The 22,163-nt window shown below is 62.2% G+C and overlaps 3 protein-coding genes across 3 annotated transcripts; all 3 read left to right on the plus strand.

The window, feature by feature from the left end:
- The first annotated feature begins 291 nt into the window (after positions 1–291).
- CLPP (caseinolytic mitochondrial matrix peptidase proteolytic subunit) lies at positions 292–4,672 on the plus strand. Its single transcript, XM_084610661.1, has 7 exons — positions 292–367; positions 1,470–1,571; positions 2,109–2,180; positions 2,700–2,796; positions 2,934–3,121; positions 3,544–3,649; positions 4,142–4,672. The coding sequence occupies exons 1-7, from the start codon at positions 350–352 to the stop codon at positions 4,303–4,305; spliced, it is 747 nt and encodes a 248-aa protein (XP_084466787.1). The 5' UTR covers positions 292–349; the 3' UTR covers positions 4,306–4,672.
- A 1,905-nt stretch (positions 4,673–6,577) lies between these two features.
- Positions 6,578–17,313, plus strand: LOC311510348 (afadin- and alpha-actinin-binding protein-like). Its single transcript, XM_084609942.1, has 14 exons — positions 6,578–6,651; positions 7,371–7,445; positions 8,319–8,491; positions 9,074–9,265; positions 9,971–10,081; positions 10,853–10,988; positions 11,445–11,520; positions 12,441–12,579; positions 12,658–12,790; positions 13,317–13,462; positions 14,432–14,605; positions 15,115–15,232; positions 15,711–15,885; positions 16,496–17,313. Exons 3-14 carry the CDS (start codon positions 8,333–8,335, stop codon positions 16,635–16,637), a joined length of 1,701 nt encoding a protein of 566 aa, XP_084466068.1. The 5' UTR covers positions 6,578–6,651; positions 7,371–7,445; positions 8,319–8,332; the 3' UTR covers positions 16,638–17,313.
- A 749-nt stretch (positions 17,314–18,062) lies between these two features.
- On the plus strand, positions 18,063–22,132 carry ALKBH7 (alkB homolog 7). The gene is made up of 4 exons (XM_084610350.1): positions 18,063–18,335; positions 19,809–19,982; positions 20,640–20,764; positions 21,500–22,132. Exons 1-4 carry the CDS (start codon positions 18,078–18,080, stop codon positions 21,633–21,635), a joined length of 693 nt encoding a protein of 230 aa, XP_084466476.1. The 5' UTR covers positions 18,063–18,077; the 3' UTR covers positions 21,636–22,132.
- Positions 22,133–22,163: the final 31 nt, after the last annotated feature.

The raw sequence follows: 22,163 nt of genomic DNA on the forward strand, positions 1-22,163 counted from the left end.
TTCTGGGGGGAGAACCCAGGAGTCCTGGCTCCCAGCCCCCTGCTCTAACCACTAGACCCCACTCCCCTCCCAGGGCTGGGGATAGAACCCAGGAGTCCTGGCTTTTAACCCTCCCCCCAGCTCTAACCACTAGACCCCGCTCCACCTTCTCCAATCAGCAGCCCAGGCGCTAGAACTACAATCCCCAGCAGTCACTGCAGCCGCGCCATGCATGCTGGGAGCTGTAGTTCCAGCCTGCGGGGCCCTGATCACATGACTCCCACAGGCTCCACCTCCTGAGGGGCGGGGCAGGGCATCACGTCCGGGTCGCGGGAGCAGGGAAGGGGCGGGGCTGGGTTGGAGCGAGAAGATGCTGCTGAGAATAGCAGTGAGTGGGGGGTGGGGCTGGGAGCCAGGACTCCTGGGTTCTCTCCCTGGCGCTGGGAGGGGATCGTGGCTGAGTGGTTAGAGCAGGGGGGGCTGGGAGCCAGGACTCCTGGGTTCTCTCCCCGGCGCTGGGAGGGGAGTGGGGGCTGGTAGGTTAGAGCAGGGGGGGCTGGGAGCCAGGACTCCTGGGTTCTCTCCCTGGCGCTGGGAGGGGATCGTGGCTGAGTGGTTAGAGCAGGGGGGGCTGGGAGCCAGGACTCCTGGGTTCTCTCCCCGGCGCTGGGAGGGGAGTGGGGGCTGGTAGGTTAGAGCAGGGGGGGCTGGGAGCCAGGACTCCTGGGTTCTCTCCCCGGCGCTGGGAGGGGATCGGGGCTCAGTGGTTAGAGCAGGGGGGGCTGGGAGCCAGGACTCCTGGGTTCTCTCCCTGGCGCTGGGAGGGGATTGTGGCTGACTGGTTAGAGCAGGGGGGGCTGGGAGCCAGGACTCCTGGGTTCTATCCCCGGCGCTGGGAGGGGCAGGGGTCTAGTGGTTAGAGCAGGGGGGGCTGGGAGCCAGGACTCCTGGGTTCTCTCCCCGGCGCTGGGAGGGGAGTGGGGGCTGGTAGGTTAGAGCAGGGGGGGCTGGGAGCCAGGACTCCTGGGTTCTCTCCCCGGCGCTGGGAGGGGATCGGGGCTCAGTGGTTAGAGCAGGGGGGGCTGGGAGCCAGGACTCCTGGGTTCTCTCCCTGGCGCTGGGAGGGGATTGTGGCTGACTGGTTAGAGCAGGGGGGGCTGGGAGCCAGGACTCCTGGGTTCTATCCCCGGCGCTGGGAGGGGCAGGGGTCTAGTGGTTAGAGCAGGAAGTGAGGATTCCATTGATGTCGCTGGGCTCAGATCCCCCCCTGGGGTGAGGGTGCCGGGGGCAGGCCCCTGTTGGGGGGGAGGGGGGTCCCTGCCTTGGGCCCTGGTGGTTGCAGGGCAGGGAGGTGCTGCAGTGTGGGGTGGGGGCTGGGCACAGAGCGGATTGGGGGGTGGAGGGGGCAGGAGTACTAGGAAGTGACCTATGCCCAGGTGGGGGGGGCAGCGGTTCATTCTCCCCTAACTGGCTGGGTCTCTGCCCCACAGCGCACCCTCCGTCCCGGCTGCCAGGCAGCGACTGCTCACCGGAGCCTCCACCGGACACCAGTGAGCCACATCCCACTCATCCCCATCGTGGTGGAGCAGACGGTGAGCTGGTGTCCCTCAGTCCCGACCCACAGCCCCCTGCTAGCCCAGCCCTGGGGTCCCCCCAGCCCTGCCGGTGCCCCTCAGTCTGGACCCGCAGCCCCCCTGCTAGCCCAGCCCTGCCGGTGCCCCTCAGTCCTGACCCGCAGCCCCCTGCTAGCCCAGCCCTGCCGGTGCCCCTCAGTCCTGACCCGCAGGCCCCCTGCTAGCCCAGCCCTGGGGTCCCCCCAGCCCTGCCGGTGCCCCTCAGTTCCGACCCGCAGCCCCCTGCTAGCCCAACCCTGAGTCTCTCTGGACAGGGCCTGGTCAGGTGTTGGCTTTTGGGCTGAGCTGTTAACATTGTCTAGCGGCTGAACTGAGCCCCACCAAACTCATTTCACTTGTGCGCTACGAAACCAGGACTCCCACATGCAATCATGAATCTTGCTCCCTCCCCAGGTGCTCAGGCCCCCTCTGCCCCCCGCACTCCCTCCCTGCCCCTCGAGAGGGTGCTGGCAGTGTTAATTCCCAGCTGGGCTGAGCTCCTGGTGTGTGTTGCAGGGCCGCGGCGAGAGAGCCTACGACATTTACTCCCGGCTGCTGCGGGAGAGGATCGTGTGCGTCATGGGGCCGGTGAGTGTCCGGGGCTGCTCGTGGCCCAGCCACCCTGGGCTCACGCAGCCCCCGCCCAACAGGAGATAAAGAGGGTGGGGTCGCCCTGTCTCTAACGGGGGTGTGGGGTCAGCCACTGCCTGCACCAGCTACTCTAGTGTCCTCCTGGGCCAGAGCCCCACACATACACTGGACCAGGGGGTCAGCAAACCCCTTGCTGTGCTATCAGACAATGGGCCCTTCTACCCCTGTATCCACCTCCCCACGCCCCAATAATGCTCTGGACCAGACCAATAGGCGTCAGAGGAGGCGTTCCACCCCACATAGTGGTGAGGAGTGGTTTGAGCTGGCAGAATCCTGACCCCCTGCCAGCCCCTAACCCTCCTTCTCTGAGCCACGAGAGTTAATGGTCGTGAAATGATTCAGCCTTGAGGGGAAAAAACATTTCAAACCGCCCCAGCCGCTACGTTTGTCTCTCCGAGCCCCTGCAGTAGGGAGTTCCCCAGGTTGCTGCCACCTCTATCTCTCCACCTTCCGCAGATCGACGATGGGGTGGCCAGTCTGGTCATTGCCCAGCTGCTCTTCCTGCAGTCAGAGAGCAACAAGAAGCCGATCCACATGTACATCAACAGCCCTGGTGAGTGGAAGCCCAGACTGTGAGCACCACTATGAGACCAGCCGGCCATCCCCCGAAGTGCCCCCTTCTGGCTGAGGCTGGGTGAATCGGAGAGATCCTCCCTCTTGCCTGCCGTCATTCTCCGGTTCTCTCTCCAGGTGGTGCCGTGACCTCGGGGCTGGCCATCTATGACACCATGCAGTACATCCTGAACCCCATCTGCACCTGGTGCGTGGGGCAGGCGGCCAGCATGGGGTCGCTGCTCCTGGCTGCCGGCTCCCAGGGTATGAGGCACTCCCTGCCCAACTCCCGCATCATGATCCACCAGCCTTCGGGAGGGGCGCGGGTGAGTCCGGGCACTGATCGGCCCCCTGGCGGGAGTGGGAGCCCTGGGGCGGGGGACGTATGGGGGCCCCTTTAGCGTCAAGATCAGTCCCAGCAGCCCCCGGCCGGGGGAATCTCCATGCTGCCAGGGCCCATCCCAGCAGGCACTGACCAGCCCCCGATGTTGCGGACGAGGCTGGGGACTGATTGGACCACGGGGGCAGGTTCCCCTCTGGCTGCCGGTCCTGGGGGGTCCCTCCGGGGTAGGGGGAACCTTTGACCCTAAGGTCGCCGTCCCCGAGTGGATAGAGACCCACTATCGTTCCTGGCCGATGCCGAGTTTGGCACAGCTCTGCTCTGTCCTGCTGCAGTTGGACTAGTGAGGGGCACCCCCTGCTGGGGGCTCCGTGAAGCCAGGCTGCACCTCATGGTGCCTCCCCACAGGGGCAAGCCACGGACATCGCCATCCAAGCCGAGGAGATCCTGAAGCTGAAGAAGCAGATCAACGGGCTGTACGCCAAGCACACCAAGCAGCCCCTGGAGGTGATCGGTGAGTGCCCCTGAAATAGCCCTCTGGGGTCTCCAATGAGGCAGGGGGAGGTGGGGACAGCTGCACTGAGCTTCCCAAAATGTTTCCGTTCTACGGGGGAAGTGGGAGGGAGTGGGGCCCAGATCCAGCCTCACACCCCCCTGTGTGGAGAGGTCAAAGTTCAGATCCTGAAGGCGGGGTGATCAGCCCTCATGCTTCAGGGCGTCAGCTGCTTGCTACTGCAGGGGTCAGGAAGGAATGGATGCTGATGGGGTGAAATATCTCAAGCAGTGCAGGGGTTTGTTAACTCCAGAGACACCAGTGAGGCTAGAATCTTCTGCTCTAGATGTGGGAACTCCAGGGGGGATCTCCAGTGGCTGCTGCAGTGTTCAGGCTTTTATCCCCCCCCCTCTCTTTGGGTCAGCCACTAGAGGGTGATGTGCCCTAGGCCAGAGTCTAGAGGCTCTCCGCCCCCCAGCCCAGGGCACCCCTCACCTTCACCTTGTCCTGCAGAGTCCACCATGGAGAGAGACCGCTACATGAGCCCCATGGAAGCCCAGGAGTTCGGGATCTTGGACAAGGTGCTGGTCCACCCCCCTCACGACGGAGAGGACGAGCCGGAGCTGGTCCAGAAAGAGCCTTCCCCGCCCTCCTCCTCTTCCTCAGCTGAGCCCTGAGAGACCTCTGGGCTCGGATGGGAACTGACAGAGGTGGCTGGTGCTTTGCCGGGGTGCTGGGGATCGTTCCAGTCAGGAGGGAGGAAGCTAGGAGACACCAACCACTCGAAGCAGAGGGATGGGGGCAGCAAAGCCCCATGCTGGGATTACACCCACACACACCCCGCTTGCTGGATGGATGCGAGAGGAAACCACCCCCATACCTCCCACTGGGTGTCCCCCTCTGCTGCCCCACCAGCAGCTGGCGAGCTGGGGTGTGTCTGGCAGGGTGCAATTATTTTGGTACCTTTGGGTCGCACGAACACGCCACCCCTCCTGGTGTAGAGTCATTAGCTGAATGATTGTTATTAAATTGAACTGGCCAAGCTGTTCGCACTCTGTGTTGGGTCCTTTCCCCTGAAACGTCAGCAGGTGAGGATGCGTGAAACAAATATTTCTTGAGATGGGGACATGTCTTTAAGCCTCCTTCATGCTCCCCATGTCCTGGTCCCCTTGTGTCTCTTGAGTTCTGCTTCCTACTGACCCGCAGGGAGCAGAGAATAGCCCAGTGCTGTGTACTTTCTCCCTCTCTCCCCGAGCAGCTGGGACAGTCCCTGCCCGGGAGTGATTCTCAACAGGTCTTTGCTGACCGGTGTGTGCGTTTTTTGCGAAGGACTCTTTGGGGAAAGATCCCAAGCAGGGTTTGCAGCAGCTATTTAACAGCTCACAGCAACGCCGCACAAGGGTCTGGTTCACTCTGGACTGAAATGCGGCCACCTTTAGGGTGGGGCAGGGCAGGTACACGATCGCTCTTGTAGAAAGGTGATGTAATGCATTGGCCTGTGTCGTGCTCTGCCCCTGGGGAGGGGTGGGCGGGGGCGGCCTGAGCCTTTTAAAGCTGGCCCGGGTAAAGCGCAGGGAATGTCTGACGTGGAGCAATGGGTCATTGGCCCGGGAGGAGGGGTGAGAGGGAAACAAGCGGCTCTTCTGCTACGTGGTCATCTAGGCCAGGCGGTGAAGACAAGCCCGTCGCGGGCTGACTGCAGAGGGGATTCTAGGGAAGGCAGCTGGACGTTGCGTAAAGGGGGGGGTTGGTGTGGACTCCGGTGCAGATTTAATGGGATCTTTTGTGACCACAGGGGGGCCGGGCCTCAGTTTTACCTCTAGGATGTAGCACAGCGCCCCCAGCACCATCCTAGGGCACTGGGATCAGCACTGACTGCGAGGGAGCCCCCAGGACCCTCGGCAGAGCCCCTCGTGCTGAGCCACTGCCCCAGCGGGGCCAGAGCCCCCCGCGTCCTGCAGCACCGGGCCCCTGAGTGCCCAGCAGGGTCAGGGCCAGAGCCCCCCGCGTCCTGCAGCACCGGGCCCCTGAGTGCCCAGCGGGGCCGGGGCCAGAGCCCCCCGCGTCCTGCAGCACCAGGCCCCTGAGTGCCCAGCGGGGCCGGGGCCAGAGCCCCCCGCGTCCTGCAGCACCGGGCCCCTGAGTGCCCAGCGGGGCCGGGGCCAGAGCCCCCCGCGTCCTGCAGCACCGGGCCCCTGAGTGCCCAGCGGGGCCAGGGACAGGGCCAGAGCCCCCCGCGTCCTGCAGCACCGGGCCCCTGAGTGCCCAGCGGGGCCAGGGACAGGGCCAGAGCCCCCCGCGTCCTGCAGCACCGGGCCCCTGAGTGCCCAGCGGGGCCAGGGACAGGGCCAGAGCCCCCCGCGTCCTGCAGCACCGGGCCCCTGAGTGCCCAGCAGGGGCAGCGCTGCTCCCATCAGGGCCCTGCTCCATTTCAAGTGGCTCGCAGAGACTCTGCACAAGCTGTGGGTGCAGAGAACGAGAACCAGGCTGCTGCTTTGCACACAAGAAGGAGAAAAAATCTGTCTCTCTCCAGCCCTGTATCCCCATATCCAGTCCTACGGCCCCCCCATACACCCTGTATTTCCATCTATGCACCCTGTCCATTCCTCACCTGCTCCTCTCTCCAGATACACACCCGTATCTGTCCCTTCTAGCCACAACATCTGCCCCGTATAACTCTGTATCTGCATCCCTCTAGAACCCTGTATATCTCGCCCAGAGCCACCCTCTGTACCTAGAGCCCCTTCAATCCCCCTCAAGCCCCATCCACCCTCCATGTGGGCTTACACAGCCACAAAGAACTACAATTCCCAGCATGCCCATCTCCCTAGCCACGCCCCTCCCTCCTAAGCAATGCCATTGGCTAGCCCTGCTGCCTTCTCGCCCAGTGGAAAGCCACAGAGTGGGGCAGAATGGCCAATGGGAGAGGCGCTGGGAGGCGGGCTGTTTGAAAGGTTCCCGGGGCCAGGGAGGTGGCTTTTGTTTGCTGTTCCCACAGTGAGATCAGCTGGGCTGGGAGCTGGGTAGGTTACAGGGGGCTGGGGCCAGAGGGGGTGGGGTGGATATTTGGAAGGTGCTGGGTGTGGGGGGGTTGCCGGGTTTGGCTAATGGAGTTGGGGTTTTGGGGGGCTTGGATTGTGGGGGGCTGGGATGGAGGTGGGGGGTTGGTGTCTGGATTGTGGGGGGCTGGGATGGAGGTGGGGGGTTGGTGTCTGGATTGTGGGGGGCTGAGGTTGGGAGAATTGAGCTGGAGTTGGGTGGTTGGGATTGAGAGGAGGTCTGGATTGTGTGGGGCGGGGATTGAGGGTGGTGGGGCTGGAGGTGCGGGCTGGGATTGTGGGGTCTGGGGTCTGGATGGTGGCGGGCTGAGGAGAACTGGGTTGGAGGTGCTGGGTTGGGGTCAGGGTTATGGGGGGTTGGGATTGAGGGGGCTGGGTCTGGGGTTGGAGTCTGGATGGTGGGGCGCCGGGGGGACTTGGGCTGGAGGTGGGGGTTGGAAGTGCTGGGTTGAGGTCTGGATTGTGGGGGTCTGCGTGCGCGGGCTGCGTTCAGTGGGGGCCAGCTCTCAGGTTGTACTGCGATGTCTGGCAGTAGGAGCCCCTGGGCTCTGAGCTCCTGGAGGGCCAGGAGCCCTGTGGGGGCATCACCAGTGGGTAGGGAGGTCGAGGGGCGCGGGAGCCTGAGCCCCCATTTTTCCTGCCAATCTGGGAAGATTTTTGAGCTTCTCCCCGTTTCCTCTCAGTTCCCATTTGTCTGCAGCGGGGAGCTCTGGAGAACTTGGGGTGCCCCTCGGCACAGGAGGCCGAGCCATCACCAGGTAACTGCCAGGGCCACAATCTGGCTTTGGGGCTAAGGACCCCAGGGTGCGTTTTCTCACATTAAAGTGCTTTGAAGCCTCGTGGGCCCCTCCCCTCTGTGAAGCTGGTAAGTTGGTGTTGCCCCTTCTTTACTGGAAAGGGAAACTGAGGCACAAACGGGGGACGGGGACGGGACAGGATGGGACCCAGGCTCCAAGTTAGAGCTGGGAACAGAATTCCAGGGTCCTGACTCCCAAACCTGCTTCTCTAACCCTCTTCCCTTCCTCATTAGACCCTGAACCCCACCTCATCCCAAGACCGGAATAGAACCCAGGAGTCCTGACCCACCTGTCCCTCTCCCTCTAGACCCCACTCTCCTCCCAGAGCTGGAATAGAACCCAGGAGTCCTTGCTTCCGGCCCCCCTGCTCTAACCACTGCACCCCGCACCCATGGGAACTTGGGCCAAACATTTTGGCAGATGTAGGGTCAGGTGGCCGCAGGGATCTGGGTAGTTCCTGGCCCTGACTCAGAGCAGGGAGCGGTTAGTTAGGAGCACCTGGTTCCATATCTGAGAGCCAAGCCCTGTGGGGCAGCGTGGGGCAGTGATTAGAGTGGGGTTCTTGGGTGGTTATCTCTGCTTGTCTAAACAGTGTGATCCAGTGCAGGGCTGGCAGCCAGGACTCCTGGATTCTATAGGACTCCTGGGTTCTATTCCCAGCTCTGGGAGGAGTGTGGGGTGTAATGGTTAGAGCAGGGGTGGGGCTGGAAGCCAGGACTCCTGGGTTCTATTCCCAGCTATGTCCCTGACTGACTCTGACCTCTTGGGCTAGCTCCTTCACCCTGGTCTGCCCTGCTGGAGCCCAGATTTCACAGTCTCTTTCCCCCACTGCAGAGACCAGGGGTGCAATGGCCAAGTACATCCCTGAGCCAGGCATCTCTTCACTGGTGGCGACCAGCCTGGCCGACCCCGATGGCCCCCTGGAGCTGCTGGAGGGGGCCAGTGAGCTGAGCGGGGCCTTCTGCTGGAGCACCAACATTGATCACTGCATCTCATACCTCAACGAGGCAGGTGGCGTCCCGGGTGCCAGGCTGGGAGGGGTTAATATGCCCAGGGCAACGGGCTGGTTCCTGCCCTGACTGCGGTGGGCCCCGTTAACCCTCCTCGCTGGTTCCATGGAGGGATCCCACGCTCATTGTGAATTTCCCGGGACAAAGAAAAGGCACCTCTCCAGCCCCAGGGGGATTCCCCTGCCAAACAGCCAGGCTGCAGCCGGCTGGGCCCTGAAATCCAACCCTTCTTGGTACAGATCTCTGGGGACCCGCAGCCTGGGGAGCTGGGTCAAGTCAAATTGGCCAGGGGCTGGAGCTAAGGGGACAGAAGGTGGGGGAGAGGGGTGGAGCTAATGGGGCGGAGCTACAACTGGGCAGGGGGCAGGGCAAACGGGGTGCAACTGGACAGGACTTGGGGTAATCGGGGAGGTGGTGGGGGCATGAGGGAGCTAATTGGGGACATGGCAGGGGATGGGGCTGAGCGGGAGTGGGTGGGGCTAATTGGGAAGGCGGGTCATGAGTGGGGGGCTAATTGGGATCCAAACCCTGCCCTGCCATGACCCCCAGTCCCCCGGTCTGGCCCATCTGCCCCTGCAGGAGGTGAGGGTGCTGGGGCTGGCCCCACTCTATGCGGAGGGAGGCTTTGACCTCCGGGCCCTGGTGAACGGCACCTACGCCCTGCTGCGGCTCTACCGGGAGGCCTCGGCCAAGCTGGGCGCCATGGAGGCCGAGGAGCTGAGGCGAGCCGGCGAGCTGGGCTACCTGAGGGGCCGGCAGAGCAAGCTCAAGGTGGGTGCTGGGGAGCCGGGGGAGGGGCTGTGGTTTGCACCGGCTCGGAGAAAGGGCCCATCGGGCTCGGAGTGCCCTGGACGAAGGAGACAAGCCGAGTCTTGTGCCCTTTCTCCGGCAGCGGCAGACACCAGAGGGTTCAGCCGAGGGCATGAATTGCCTTGGGCAATCGCCCACCAACAGCCCAGTGCAGGTTTTTGGTGGCAGTGGGACCCCCCCTGCGGTGGTCGTCGCCGTGTGTCCTGAGCCTTGCGGTTGGGCCACCCCTCTCTTAGCTTGCATCGCCGTGGGTCAGGATGCTACCCAACCACGCTACTTTCCTGTGGTGGAGAGTTCCACAGGCTGACGGCCAGCAGGAGAGGAGCGTGTCGGAGTGGGGCAAAGACTTGGAGCTGAACGAAGGGGGAACTTGAGGGGTTGGGGGGGTGGGTCCCAGCTGAGCTAAGGGATCGTTTCCCACGGGAAGGGGAGGAGGCCTCGCCGTTAGAATCGGTGATACTCCGAGCGCTGTGCCCAGATGGATTCCGCCCTGCGAGGCGAGCTAGATGCTGCCCCAGGGTGCTTACGGAGGTGGCTCCCCAGCCTCCTACCCCTCTGGGGGATCGGACAGGGCCCTGGCGGGCTTGCTAACTTCTGACAGTCTCCCGGGAGTGGTGCCTGCGGGAGCTGCCAGCCCTGCGTCCACCGTCTCTTTTCCCACGCCAGGCGCAAGTGGAGGCCTGCGAGAGAGAGATCGCGGCTGTGCAGAGCGAGGAGCGGCAGCTGCAGAGCAAGAACAAAGAGCTGCTGGCCTTGCTGAAAGGAGAGAAGGACGAGGTGAGGGGGCGCGGGACGGGGGGGATCTTCCCACCCGGCTGCCCCATCCCACAGCGACGTGCCAGACCCCTGTGGAAGGGGTGCATAGGAACTGCCATACTGGATCGGACCTGACTCCCATTTCTGACAGTCAGCCCCAAAGGCTTCGGGCGGGTGGGTGGTGGGGGGTAGAAACATCACAGATGCAGTTAGGGATCATCTGCTCCCCGCATGGAGTCTCATCCTGACCTCTAATGGACACTGGCTCTGGGCATTAACTCTTACAACTCTGGTGGTTGGTGTCCGTATCCCGCTTGGAATCTGGCTGAGTTCTTGGCCTCAACAGCTTCCTGTGGCAGGGAGTTCCACAGGCTAGTGACGCACAATAAGCCATTGTGCTGCTGGAGGGTCCTGAAGGCACTTCAGTGACCCTGATCGGAGCCTGGGTTCGAGCGGGGCAAAGCCATCGAGGGCAAAGGGGCGGGTGCAGGTGCCAGGGCATCACCCCCTTGCATGCCTTGGAGCGCTACCCCCCCGCACTGGCTGCCCACCCAGCACCCCTGCCTACCCAGGGACACCCCCAACACCCACCCACCCAGGGGCATGGCTGAAGCACAGGCCAGCAGCCATCTGTGATCCAGAAGGAAGCGCGGTGCTGAGATCCCCGGTGTAGATGACTGAGGGGGGGGGCCCCCATCTACGGTTGAGCCAAGCCACGCATTGGGCTGGTTCTTGTGCCCCTTGGGGCAGAGTTACAGTGACGGGAGGGGGCAGCCTTGGGGTGCCCAGCAGGTGGTGAAGCTCCTGGCCACCCTTGCCAGCCGTGGGGTGCAACACCGCCACGAGTTGAGGAGGAAGGAGCAGGAGCTGAGCCGGCTGAAGGAGAAGATGAGCCAGCAGCTGACGGACAAGAGGGACCGGCGCGCGGGTGAGTGAGTGGGGAGTGCCGGGGTGACCTCTGTGGATCTACCTTCTGCCTCCCTACATACCCGCTCCCTGCTGCAGTTCCCATCAGATTCAGGCTTCTCCACTTGCTGCGTTCTCTGCGGCGGGTAAATAGCTGCCCTGCTCCGCCCCAGAGGTGGCTGCATTTCAGTGGTGGGTGAGTGGTCTTTCTGGTAGAGGCACAAGATTTCAGCACAAAGCTAAAGTTCAGGGGAGATAGCGCAGTACAGTAGCTAGAGAAGGGGACGTTACAGGGCCAGGACTCCTGGGTTCTATCCCTAGCACTGTCAAGGGAGTGGGGCCCAGTGGTTAGAGCAGGGGGCTGGGAGTCAGGGCGCCTGGGTTATGTCCCTGGCTCAGGGAGGGGCCTCGTGGTTAGAGCGGTGTGGGGGTTAGCTCGTTAGGGGCTGTCGTTCTGAGAGTCCTTGCTCTCCCCCAGCCATGGAGATTCTCAATAACCTGGGCCGGGCGGATGGCAGAAGGGCAACCTGGAAAACCGGGAAGTCACTCGGCAGGTAAGAGACGAGGCCTGTCCGTGCTGGGCACCTGGAGTTCTGGGCGCTGGGCTGGGCAGAGGCGGCCCCCTGGCCATGGCAGACAAGGGCAGCTGGCATGTGCCTGTGGGTGGGGTCGCATGGCTGGGTCTGAACCCTGCGGTGGGGGGAGGCTGTGCAGGGGGATGGGGGGAGTTCCTCTCGGTGGTGGCTCAGGGAGGACAATGGGTGTGTAGGCAGTTGTTGGGGTGGGGGGATCTGACTGGATGATGGGCCATAGGAAGGTGGGGCCCTGGGGAGAGGGTCCTGTGGGGGCTCTGGCTGAGGGAGGCCAGTGGCGGAGGATGGGAAGGTCTGGGTGAATGGGAGCAGTAGGGGTGTCTTGGTGGGCAGGTGCTGGGGTGGGTGGGTGCTGGGGGGGCAGAGGTGGTGGGTGGGGGATGCTGGGGGTCACTGGGAGCAGTTGGGGTGGGTGAATGTGATAGGGTGAGGCACTGGGGGGGCGCTGAGGGTGGGTGCTGGGGGGGCACTGGCAGGATCATCGGGGTGTCTTGGTGGGTGGGTCACTGGGGAGGCGGGGGGTGCTGGGGTGGGGCTTTGGGAGATGCTGGGCAGGGGTGGGGTGCTGGTGGGACCATGGGGGTGTCTTGGTAAGTGGATCACTGGGGGGCAGACGGAGTGGGCGGGTGCTGGGCTGGGGGATGCTGAGGGTGGGTGGGGGCTGGGGGGCTCTGGAGAATGCTGGGAGTGGGTGGGTGCTGGGCTGGGGGATGCTGAGGGTGGGTGGGGGCTGGGGGGCGCTGGGGTGGGGCTCTGGGGGACACTGAGGGTGGTTGGGTGCTGGGCTGGGGGGGCTCTGGGGGATGCTGGTGCTGGGGGACGCTGGGGTGGGGCTCTGGGGCACGCTGGGGGGCTCAGTGGGTAGCTCCCCGCCCCGGCAGGAAGGAGGAGGAGATGTTCCGCTCCCTGCTGGCGGCCCAGGAGAAGCAGCTGCAGGAGCTGATGCTGGAGAACGCGGAGCTGAAGCGGCTGCTGGACCAGTTGCGCCAGGACACGGGGGGCCTGCTGGGGGCTGCCCAGGTGAGCGCTGCCCTCCGGGGGCCGCTGGCGGGGGTGCTGCTTCCCTGGCCGCTCATCCCGCCCCGCTGCCCCGTGCAGGGAGGCGAAGGGGAGCCGGAGCCGGCGCCGGAGGGGACCTGTTCGTCCAACGCGACGCAGGGGCAGCTGACGTGCAGCATCCGGGACCAATGGCGCAGCTTCAAGAGCCCTGTGGAAAGTCTGGGCAGTCAGGGTATGACCCTCCCCGCCCGCCAGCTGCGATCTCATCTGGGGCAGCCCCCCCCCTCCCCGGGCAGTGACCTCACGAGGTGCCAGGCTGGGTGTCTGTTACCCCATGGCCCCGTCTCCCCGAGCCCATCCCCCTGCCCTCCCCAAATGTGCCCCAGAGGAACCCCCCAATCCCTTTGGAGAGGGAGCCCAACCCGTTCATGCCCCACCGGCTGCTGTCCCCAAACCCTGCCCTAGACCTTCACCCCTCCTCACATCCTCTCCTCTGTCCCTGCCCTAGAGAGACCCCCCAGTCCCTATGCCGAGGGGGATTCACCTCAGGGTGTCTCCACCAATGGTCCCCCCCCAACCCCACTCTCCTCCTCGCTGGGCCAAGAAGAGGGGCTTGCCCTGCCTCTTCGATCAGCCCTACTGTGGGAAGGATCTCCCCCCAAGCAGCCATACCCTGGCTCCCCTTTGAGAGCCCAGAAACACCCCCCCGCCACCGTTCCACCTTCCAGAGCTCAGCTGTCCTTGCTCCATCCTTCCAGCAGTGGCCACCGGCTCCCAGGGGTGCGAGGCCGAGGGTGGGGACCATGTGATCAGCGTGACGGACCACGACAAGGAGATCATGAAGCTGAAGGCGGAGATCGAGGACAGTCAGCAGCTGATTGCCTTTCAGCAGCGATGTTTCCAGGTGAGCACCCTTGCAGGGGGAACTCCCTGCCCTCCCCCGCCCACATGCCCCACAGGTGGGACCCAGGTTCCGGAGCCACAATCAAGAGATGGGCACATACCATGGCATCAGCTGAGCGGCCGAACCATCCGGCTCAATGCCCGTGGCCCTGGAGCTCATCCCACCTACCTGCTGCTGGGATCCTGGGTCCGGCTCTGGTGCCCACCCTTCCAGAAGGATGGTGTAAACAGGAGAGGGGTCAGAGAAGAGCCACGAGAAGGATTAAGAAGTTGGAAAACCTGCCTTACAGAGAGCGACTCTGGGTGCTTAACAAAGCGGGGGTGAGGGGGGCGGCTTGGTCACAGACTGGAAGTTCCGACACGTGCTCGTCAGTCTACCAGGCAAAGGTCTAACGAGCCAATGGCTGGAAGATGAAGCTAGATCAGTTCAGACTAGAAATAAGGTGTACGTTTTAACGATGAAGGGACTTCGTTAACCACTGGCACAACTTACCAAGGGCTGGGGGTGACTCGCCATCACTAGCAATGAGACATTTTGGTTCTAGTTCACACCGGAACGAATTCAGGGAAGTCCCATGGCCTGCATTAACACACTAGCCCAAAGCCGGAGAGAGGACAAAACAGGCTGCTCCCTAAGGCCGGGCTATACAATTTACCCCACCTTACTCCGGGGCGGGGTCCGTCTGCTGACTGCGCTGATGGCCGGCGCCGGCGTCCCTGCGGAGCCCCCGGCTTGCAGGCCGGAGCAAGAAAACCCAGATTTCAAATCCACCACGTTTGGGCAGCTGCTTCCCAGCTTGTCCCGGGCTCTTTGTAGTTGTCGCTCCAACTCCGAGCTCACCCCCACCTGCCGCAGCAGAGGCTGGTGCTGTGCGACCTGAAGGTGGTGGGTTTGATTCCCCGCAAGCCACACCTCCAGGGGATTGCTGCCTCTTCAGGCCCCTGGCTTCTCTCCCCATCCTCCTCCCAGGAGCAACTGATTGCAGCTGCCAACAGCGAGCTGCCGGCCAGCCTGAGGGGCTCCTACTTCCTGGAGGAGCAGCAGCGGCTGCAGGAGGAGCAGGAGGTGTTCCAGCAGCAGAAGCGAGCCTTCGAGGAGGAGCGCAAGAACTTCACAGAAGCTGCCATCCGCCTGGGGCATGAGGTAGCTAGCCTCTGCTTCCTCTTCCATGCCAAGCCATGGGGGCTCACGTTTAACTCTTTAGGGACCACGTCCTGTGCATCTATTGGGATGGCAAGCTAGGCCTTCCTCTGCCTTGCGTGGCCGGACCCCAGGGTCTCCTCCGGAGGGGCCGAAGGGTGGGGATCGCTCACTGAACAGCATCTTCCTCCCTGAGTTGGCTTCTGGATTGCTGGCTCTGGGGGTCGTTTTGTGGGTGAGCGGGGCCTGTATCTTTGGTTCTCCATGGCATTCAGAAGGCCCCGTCCCTTTAGCCACAGGCAGGCCCAAGGGTTGCTGGTGCAGAGAGATGCCGGGGCGAGGGCCGGGTGGCGGGCACGCCGGAGTACCCAGGGAAGCCCATTGAAAAGTCGCTGGAGTCGGGAGTGTGATAAGTAGGGAGAGGGGGAGGGGGTTGGAAGGAGCCGTCCATGGGAACCTTCCCTCACCCGGCATCCTGGCTCCTTATTTCTCTTCTTCCCCTCTCCTGCTAGAGGAAGCAGTTTGAGGAGGAACGAGCCATCCTCCTGAAGCAGCACTTCCTGAGCACAGTGGCGGGGCTGGGACCCAGAGACCCTGGGCGGAGGCAATCGGCCCCACTTGCTGCCCAAGGTGAGCAGGGCCGGACCAGTAAACAGGCTTCCCATCAAGGCATGTGGATTCCCACCACCGGTGGGAAAGGCTCCGCAGGCTCCCAAGGGGACTCTGGAAGAGGCTCTATGGCCCTGTGGTGGGATCTCTGCACCATTTACCAGCATCACTGCTCCCTTGCCATGGGCAGGGACTGCGGGTGGGCTCACCGCTTGTATTGCATGCGGAAGTTGTGAACCCTGCTGCTTGCCCCTGGCTCAGATCATGCCCTGAAGCTCTAAGGCGCCCAACTGGAAGCAGAGCTGGTGCAGAGGGTCTGGACTCCTCCTCCAGGTAGTCTTGACCGACGGCCCTCACACACCCAGCATTGGCTGTATCTACTCTCCTGCGTGTGAGCGCTGTGTGTCTGCTGCCATCCCTTTTCACCCCCTCCTCTCCATGGCTAGTCTGAGTCCTAGCCCCATGGCTGCCTCTAACCTCCCTTCCCCTTCCTCCTCAGCTGCGGAACAGGAGATTCTCCCCCAGCCAAAGAAATGGAACAAACCCACCTACACCCCCTACCCGAAGGCCAACACCCCAGTGGTGCTGGTCAGAAGCAGGCACCTCGCCCCCAGTCCCGTCACACCCAGCACGGCGGAGCTGCTCAGGGTGCTGAAGCTCATCCCGGATAACGGGTACGGAGTAGCATGGGAAGGCCGTGCTCTGTGAGGTGGACCAGGCATAACCTAGTAAATCCCAACTGCTATGGCCAGCTGCATCCCTGCAGCCAGACTGAGCGACCTCCCATACAACTGCAACTGATCTAACCATCGACAGAGCATGGACTGCTGCAGCTATGGGGCTGGGGACTTAGAACAGCCCTGGAGGGTCATGAGCGGCACACAGGTTGGCTGGAAAGCAGTCAATGAGGGCACCCCAGGGCCCAGCACAGGGACTCGTTGAGGAAAGGGAAGGACATGCACAAAAGGCTGGCTGCAAAATGCTAGAGTAACCAGGACTGGGACCTGTGCCAAGGATTGGGGAAGCAGCCGCCGAGGATTTTAGATGGCTGGTGGAGGTGGGAACCCAGGAGAAGCTGGAGGTTGGGTGTGGGGGGGAGGGGGTAGAGAGGGGAGTTCTTTAGCAACTACACCCACCAGTAGGATTCAGGTGTTAAGAGCAGCTGCTGTGACTCCTGCACTGTGTTTGGGACCTTCTCGATGTCCCCATGTGTAAGGGAAAGAAAATGCAATTGGGGACCTAGTAGAACATGATTCTGAATCTCTCACCCTGATCTCCCCACAGACCCCCACCCCCCACGCAGTCCAGCCTGCAGAGTAATGACCAGAAGGAAAGCCACAAAGACACAGCCTGCCAGACAGAGAGCGAGGACTTCTGGCCCATTAGCAGTGACCTTCTGGACCACTTCTTAGACCGCTCCTTCTAGCCCCTTGCTGCATTTACCTGGAAGAACCTGACCTCTGTGCTACTTGAGCTTGAAGACACTCAGGTTGACCTCACACCACTGTTCCCACCCAGTCCCTCCATTGCTGGAAGAACAGGGTCAGCTCCTCCCAGTGCTGCACCATCTTTGACCACCACTAGTAACATTTGTGTGTGTGGGGGGGTGTTCCCCCCCTCCTTGGAAGATCTAATCCACCCTGATGAGTGCTAACTTCTTGCTCAGACCTCCATAGCTGCAGCCTATGTGGATGGTGACTCAGTAGATGAGATCTCACTACTGGCTCATGAGTTGGGAATTCTCTGCGGAGAGGAATCCCTGCTCTTTGCCTGTAAGCTTTTTATCCTCCCTGGAGGTCTCTGATATTTTTACTTTTTGACAGTCGTGGTTTTAAATATTGGGCTGTTCTATAAAAGCCAGTTAAACGCTGCTTGCTTGGTGCCTTTCTCCACTGAAACCTCCTCAAGGCTGGGTGCTAGCAAACTCCCCCACCCGACCCAGGGATTGTGAATGTAAAAAAAACTTGCCTTGGAGAATGGAGAAGGGCTTTCCCTTCTGCTACTACCTCATCCAAAATGTTATCCCCCTCCCCTGGGTGTTGCTATTCTGTGTCCTGGTGCTGGGGGCGGGGGGCTTCTTAGCTACTTTTATATTTATTATAATAAAGAGACATTTAAAGGTAATGTTTTTGTCTTTTAAAATGGGGTGACAGCGACGGGGTCTGCTGGGCCAGACGGCGGCGGCAGGGGTGAGGGCAAAAGCAAGCTCCAGCCTTGCCAGGCCAATGTGGGTAAATTTCTGCGGGGGCAGAAGCTGTCTCGGGGGTGGAGCTGCCCAAGGAGTTTGCATGGAGCAGGGCGGCCCTTGCTTCTCGGCCCTGAGCCAGGGATGGCCAAAGTCCTGCACCTCTGGACCCAGGGACTGATGCCCCTTCTTCCTGGCCCGGTCTCTGCTTCCCATCATGCACTGGGGCGGCTGCCCATGGCTGTCCCTCGGTCCCAGAATGCACTGGGGCAGTTGTCAAGTCACTTAATCCTTCCCACAATGCACTGCGGGGGAGGGTCAGGGACGCCCATGTCGCTCTTTCCCACAATGCACCGGGGGGAGGGTCAGGGACGCCCATGTCGCTCTTTCCCACAATGCACCGGGGGAGAGGGTCAGGGATACATATCGCTCTTTCCCACAATGCACCGGGGGGAGGGTCAGGGACGCCCATGTCGCTCTTTCCCACAATGCACCGGGGGAGAGGGTCGGGGACGCCCATGTCGCTCCTTCCCACAATGCACCGGGGGAGAGGGTCGGGGACGCCCATGTCGCTCCTTCCCACAATGCACCGGGGGGGCGGAGAGCGAGGGCCAGACCCCTACTTCCCACAATGCCCCGGGCGTCGCCCATTTTTCTTCCTTCCGCCAGGCCCCGCCCACAATGCACCGCGCCGCGGCCCGCCTGCCCCCGCCCGGGCCTGGCCCCCTGCGCCGCGCTGCGGCCGCCTGGCCCCGGCGGGCCCTGTGCGGGGAGGCCCCGGCGCTGGTGCGGGCCTCGGGGCCGGGCGTGGCGCGGCGGCTGCGGGGCCAGGCGGGGGTGCGGCCCGGCTTCCTCAGCGGCCCCGAGGAGGCGGCGCTGGGCCGCGAGCTGGAGCCGCAGCTGCGCCGCCGCCGCTACCAGTTCGACCACTGGGACGGGGTGAGCCGGGGGGCGGGGCGGGGCGGGGCGAGCCGGGGGGCGGGGGCGGGGCAGCCGCGGGAGGGGGCGGGGCGGGGGGCGGGGCGCTGGGCGGGGGCGGGGGGCGGGGCGGGGCGAGCCGCGGGAGGGGGCGGGGCAGCCGCGGGAGGGGGCGGGGCGCGGGGCGGGGCAGCCGCGGGAGGGGCGGGGCGGGGCAGCCGCGGGAGGGGGCGGGGTGAGCCGGGGGGCGGGGCAGCCGCGGGAGGGGGCGGCGCGGGGCGGGGGCGGGGCAGCCGCGGGAGGGGGCGGGGGGCGGCGCGGGGCGAGCCGCGGGGCGCGGGGCGGGGCAGCCGCGGGAGGGGGCGGGGCAGCCGCGGGAGGGGGCGGGGCGCTGGGCGGGGGCGGGGCGAGCCGCGGGAGGGGGCGGGGGGCGGGGCGAGCCGCGGGGCGGGGGCGGGGCGGGGCAGCCGCGGGAGGGGGCGGGGTGGGGGAGCCTGGGGGGCTGGCAATGGGGAGAACTGGGCAGGTCTGTGGTGGGCAGGGAGCTGAGCTGCAGGAGGGCGGCAGGGAGCTGAGCTGCAGGAGGGCAGCTGGGAGGAGCTGAATGTTTGGGGAGGGGGCAGGTTGTGAAGTGAGCTCAGTATTGGCGGGGGGGGGTTAGTTGGGGAGGGAACATGGGGGGCGGGGCTCCCCGGGGTTGGGGAGGGAGCTAGCAGGTGTCAGGTCTGAGTTAGGAGCCTTTGGGCGTTATTGGGGGGATGCGGGGCGAAGCAGATTTTGGGGGGTCCCTCGATTGTTCTAAGCTGGGTTCTGGATGCCTGAGCAGCGCTGTGTGCTCTGAACAGGGAAACTTGGGGGGCTGCAGTTATTGGGGCTAAGCTGGGCTCCATAGGAGCTGATGGGGGCTGAGCTGCCCTTTTGTGGGGGCTCAGCCTGGGTATCCAGGGGGTTCTCCTTGACTTCTGTGGTCTTAGCGGGTCTAAGTCGAGCATGTGCTTCTTGGGGGCAGGGGAGAGGAGGCTCCTGGTGGAAAAAGGGAAGCAAGCTGGTTATGGGGTGGGAGTGGCTTCTCCGTGCCCTGGGCTCTCTGGGGGGAGGGTGTCTTGGGGGATGGGCGCAGGGGGCAGGCAGCTGGTGGGCCTTACAGGTGAGTGGCTGGCTAGCAGCCGGCCACCCAGTTATTGAGGTGTCCTGAAGGGTTGGGCATGTGAAGGGTGGATGTTGGCTCGCTGGGCATAGGAGAAGTGGGGAACAGAGCGAATTCCCTACCATAGGGATGGGGGGTGCTGAAGGGAGGTCATGGGAGCCAATGCAGGAGTGGGTTGATACGGCTCAGATTGGCCCCAGGTGCGGCGTGGGGTGTCTTGGATAAAGATGGGCACAGGGAATCATCCCCCAGAGGAGCATCCCTCTGTCAGTCGGGGGTTGGGCTTACCTGGGCACAGGACAAAGCGGAGACGCTCCAATTCGTTACCATGGCGTTCTCTCATCCAGGCTATTCATGGCTTCCGGGAAACAGAGATAGCCCAGTGGAGCGAGGAGAGCCAGGAAATCTTGCAGCGGGTCCGGGGTACGGCCTTCCTGCCAGGAATGTCTCCGCTCTCGCTAGTCCACGTCCTTGACCTGGATAAAAGCGGCTACATCAAACCTCACGTAGACAGTGTCAAGGTGAAGCTGCAGGGCTCAGATGCGATCTGGTTGGAGGGAGCTGAGGCTGGAGGATCGAAGGGGCTGGGTGGGGATAGAGAGAACAGAGACATTTGGTTTTATCCTTCAGCCAGAGCACCTCGGGCTTCATTGCTCATCCTAAGCTGCGTACGGTCAAGTCAGCGCTGGGAAGCAAAACCTTTATTCTGTAGGGATCGGGGTGGGTGGCTCAGCAGGCTAGGGGGCAGGCACTCTCTGCTCTGAGCTAGTGCCCCAGCGTAGTGCCAGCATGATATCATGGGTTGCTCTTTTGGGTGAAGAATAAAAAGAAAGGCAGGACTACTTTAGCAGTGATGATCCCAGGGTTTTGTTGTTTTTTTTTTTCAATGCGAGGGGGTATCCCCACATCCTGGCCTAATTCCAATTTAGGTCAATAGTTGGCTCTTCCTAAATTTCCCTGCAGTTTCATTTTGGATATGTGATTCTTCACTCCCTGTCCTAAAATTGCCATGTGTTGCTGTGCGCTGGTAAGCAGCTGCAGCGTGCCACCCCAGAGGTGGTTGCGATCGCTGGGTGGGAGACCTCCGTGCTGGGTTCCAAAGGGCTAGGATGAACAATGGGATAGAAATGCCTGGCTGCATTACTGGCTTTTATCGTTACTTTTCTTCCTCGCATTAGTTTTGCGGCTGCACGATTGCGGGGCTGTCCTTGCTGTCCTCCAGTGTGATGCGGCTGGTCAGCGAACAGAACCCAGAGGACTGGATGGACCTGTTGCTGCCGCGCCGTTCTCTGTACATCCTCAGGTAACGTGGCCCATCAGGTGGGGGTGTGGCGAGCCCTAGACATGACAGCGCTTTGTCTCTGCTGTCAACTTTGTGAGAGGTGCCAGAGGAGGTGATTTCTGAGAGGAGTTAGTTTTGGAGGGGTGGGGGAGGGAGGAATGTTAATAATCCCTAGGTCCTGAATAGTTCTTACCAGCAGCACATCTCAGAGGGCTTTACCAAGGAGGTCAGTATAATTATCCCTGATTTACAGATGGGGAAACTGAGGCACAGAGCAGAAAAGTGACGTACCCAAGGTCACCCCGCGAGCCAGTGGCAGAGCCAGAAACAGAACCTACGTCTCCTGACTCCCAGTCTCTACCCACTAGGCCTCAGTGCCTCCCTTAGTGGCAGCTGGGGCTGGAGACTGGGCATCCTGATTTCAGTCTCAGCGCAGAGGCCGAGGACTGAATGTGCCGTGGACGCTGGACTCACCCTTAGAGGTTCTACCTAAGGCCCATTTTTGGTCCATCCCCATAGTATCTGAGGACTGTATTTATTCTCACAACCCCCTGTGGAACAGAGCAGGGCTTTTATACCCAGTGTACTGCTGTGGAAACTGAGGCACAAATACTAAGTGACTTGCCTGTGGTCTCACAGGGGGTCTCTGGCAGTGCATGGAATTGAAGTTGGGTCTCCCTAGTCATATGTTATAGAGTCATAGAGGCCAGTGGCTCTTGGGCTGAGCCAGATTTCCTCTCTTCCCTCCTTTCACAGAGGCCCGGCTCGCTACGAGTTCACCCACGAGATCCTCAAAGACGAGGAGTCCTTTTTTGATGGCCAGAAGATCCCGCGAGAGAGGAGGATTTCTGTCATCTGCAGGAACCTGCCAGTGCCACCAGCCCCAAGCTAGAGCCACGAGTGGAGCTGTGGGATTGGAAACCAGCCTTCCTCCCCTCTCCGGGCTGGAGCAGAGCTGACTGTTTTCAGTTGATCTGGTTTACGCTTTCACTCCATGGAGGTTTGTAGCCAAGACTAAGCCAGGGGACTTCTCCTGTCAACACGCAGCCATGGAGGAGCCTGTGGATGTGTGTACCCTCAACAACCACCCAGGTACCTACTGTGTCATCAGCAGTGCCATTAACAAATGATTTAATGCACCGTATTGGCTACCCACGGGGCAAGGGAAGCTGGCTTGATTGCATAGGCCGTGTTAAACCCAACAAGTAAAATCTAAAATAGAAATATCTCCCCTGTGATCTTTGTGACGGGGCATGGGGTGACTTTAACAACAGCAGGTAAATAGAATTCAGACAGAAGTGTGCTGCTTCTGTTGGTTTTTAAAGAGAACCGCTGGCGCTGGTGAATTTTGGTGAATTTCCCTCATTAAAAATAATTTATTTTAACCTACCTTTTTTCAAAGTTATTATTAATCATTTTT

This window comes from Lepidochelys olivacea (assembly GCF_965140295.1).
Source record: "Lepidochelys olivacea isolate rLepOli2 genome assembly, chromosome: 20".
NCBI lineage: Eukaryota > Metazoa > Chordata > Testudines > Cheloniidae > Lepidochelys > Lepidochelys olivacea.

Coding starts and splice junctions, on each gene's coding strand:
- LOC311510348 (XM_084609942.1), top strand. CDS start 8,333: ATGGCCAAGTACATCCCTGAGCCAGGCATCTCTTCACTGGTGGCGACC. Junction 9,266..9,970: donor GCCGGCAGAGCAAGCTCAAG/GTGGGTGCTGGG, acceptor TTCCCACGCCAG/GCGCAAGTGGAGGCCTGCGA. Junction 10,082..10,852: donor TGAAAGGAGAGAAGGACGAG/GTGAGGGGGCGC, acceptor GGTGCCCAGCAG/GTGGTGAAGCTCCTGGCCAC.
- CLPP (XM_084610661.1), top strand. Junction 2,181..2,699: donor TCGTGTGCGTCATGGGGCCG/GTGAGTGTCCGG, acceptor CACCTTCCGCAG/ATCGACGATGGGGTGGCCAG. Junction 3,122..3,543: donor AGCCTTCGGGAGGGGCGCGG/GTGAGTCCGGGC, acceptor GCCTCCCCACAG/GGGCAAGCCACGGACATCGC.
- ALKBH7 (XM_084610350.1), top strand. CDS start 18,078: ATGCACCGCGCCGCGGCCCGCCTGCCCCCGCCCGGGCCTGGCCCCCTG. Junction 18,336..19,808: donor AGTTCGACCACTGGGACGGG/GTGAGCCGGGGG, acceptor TCTCTCATCCAG/GCTATTCATGGCTTCCGGGA. Junction 20,765..21,499: donor CGTTCTCTGTACATCCTCAG/GTAACGTGGCCC, acceptor CTCCTTTCACAG/AGGCCCGGCTCGCTACGAGT.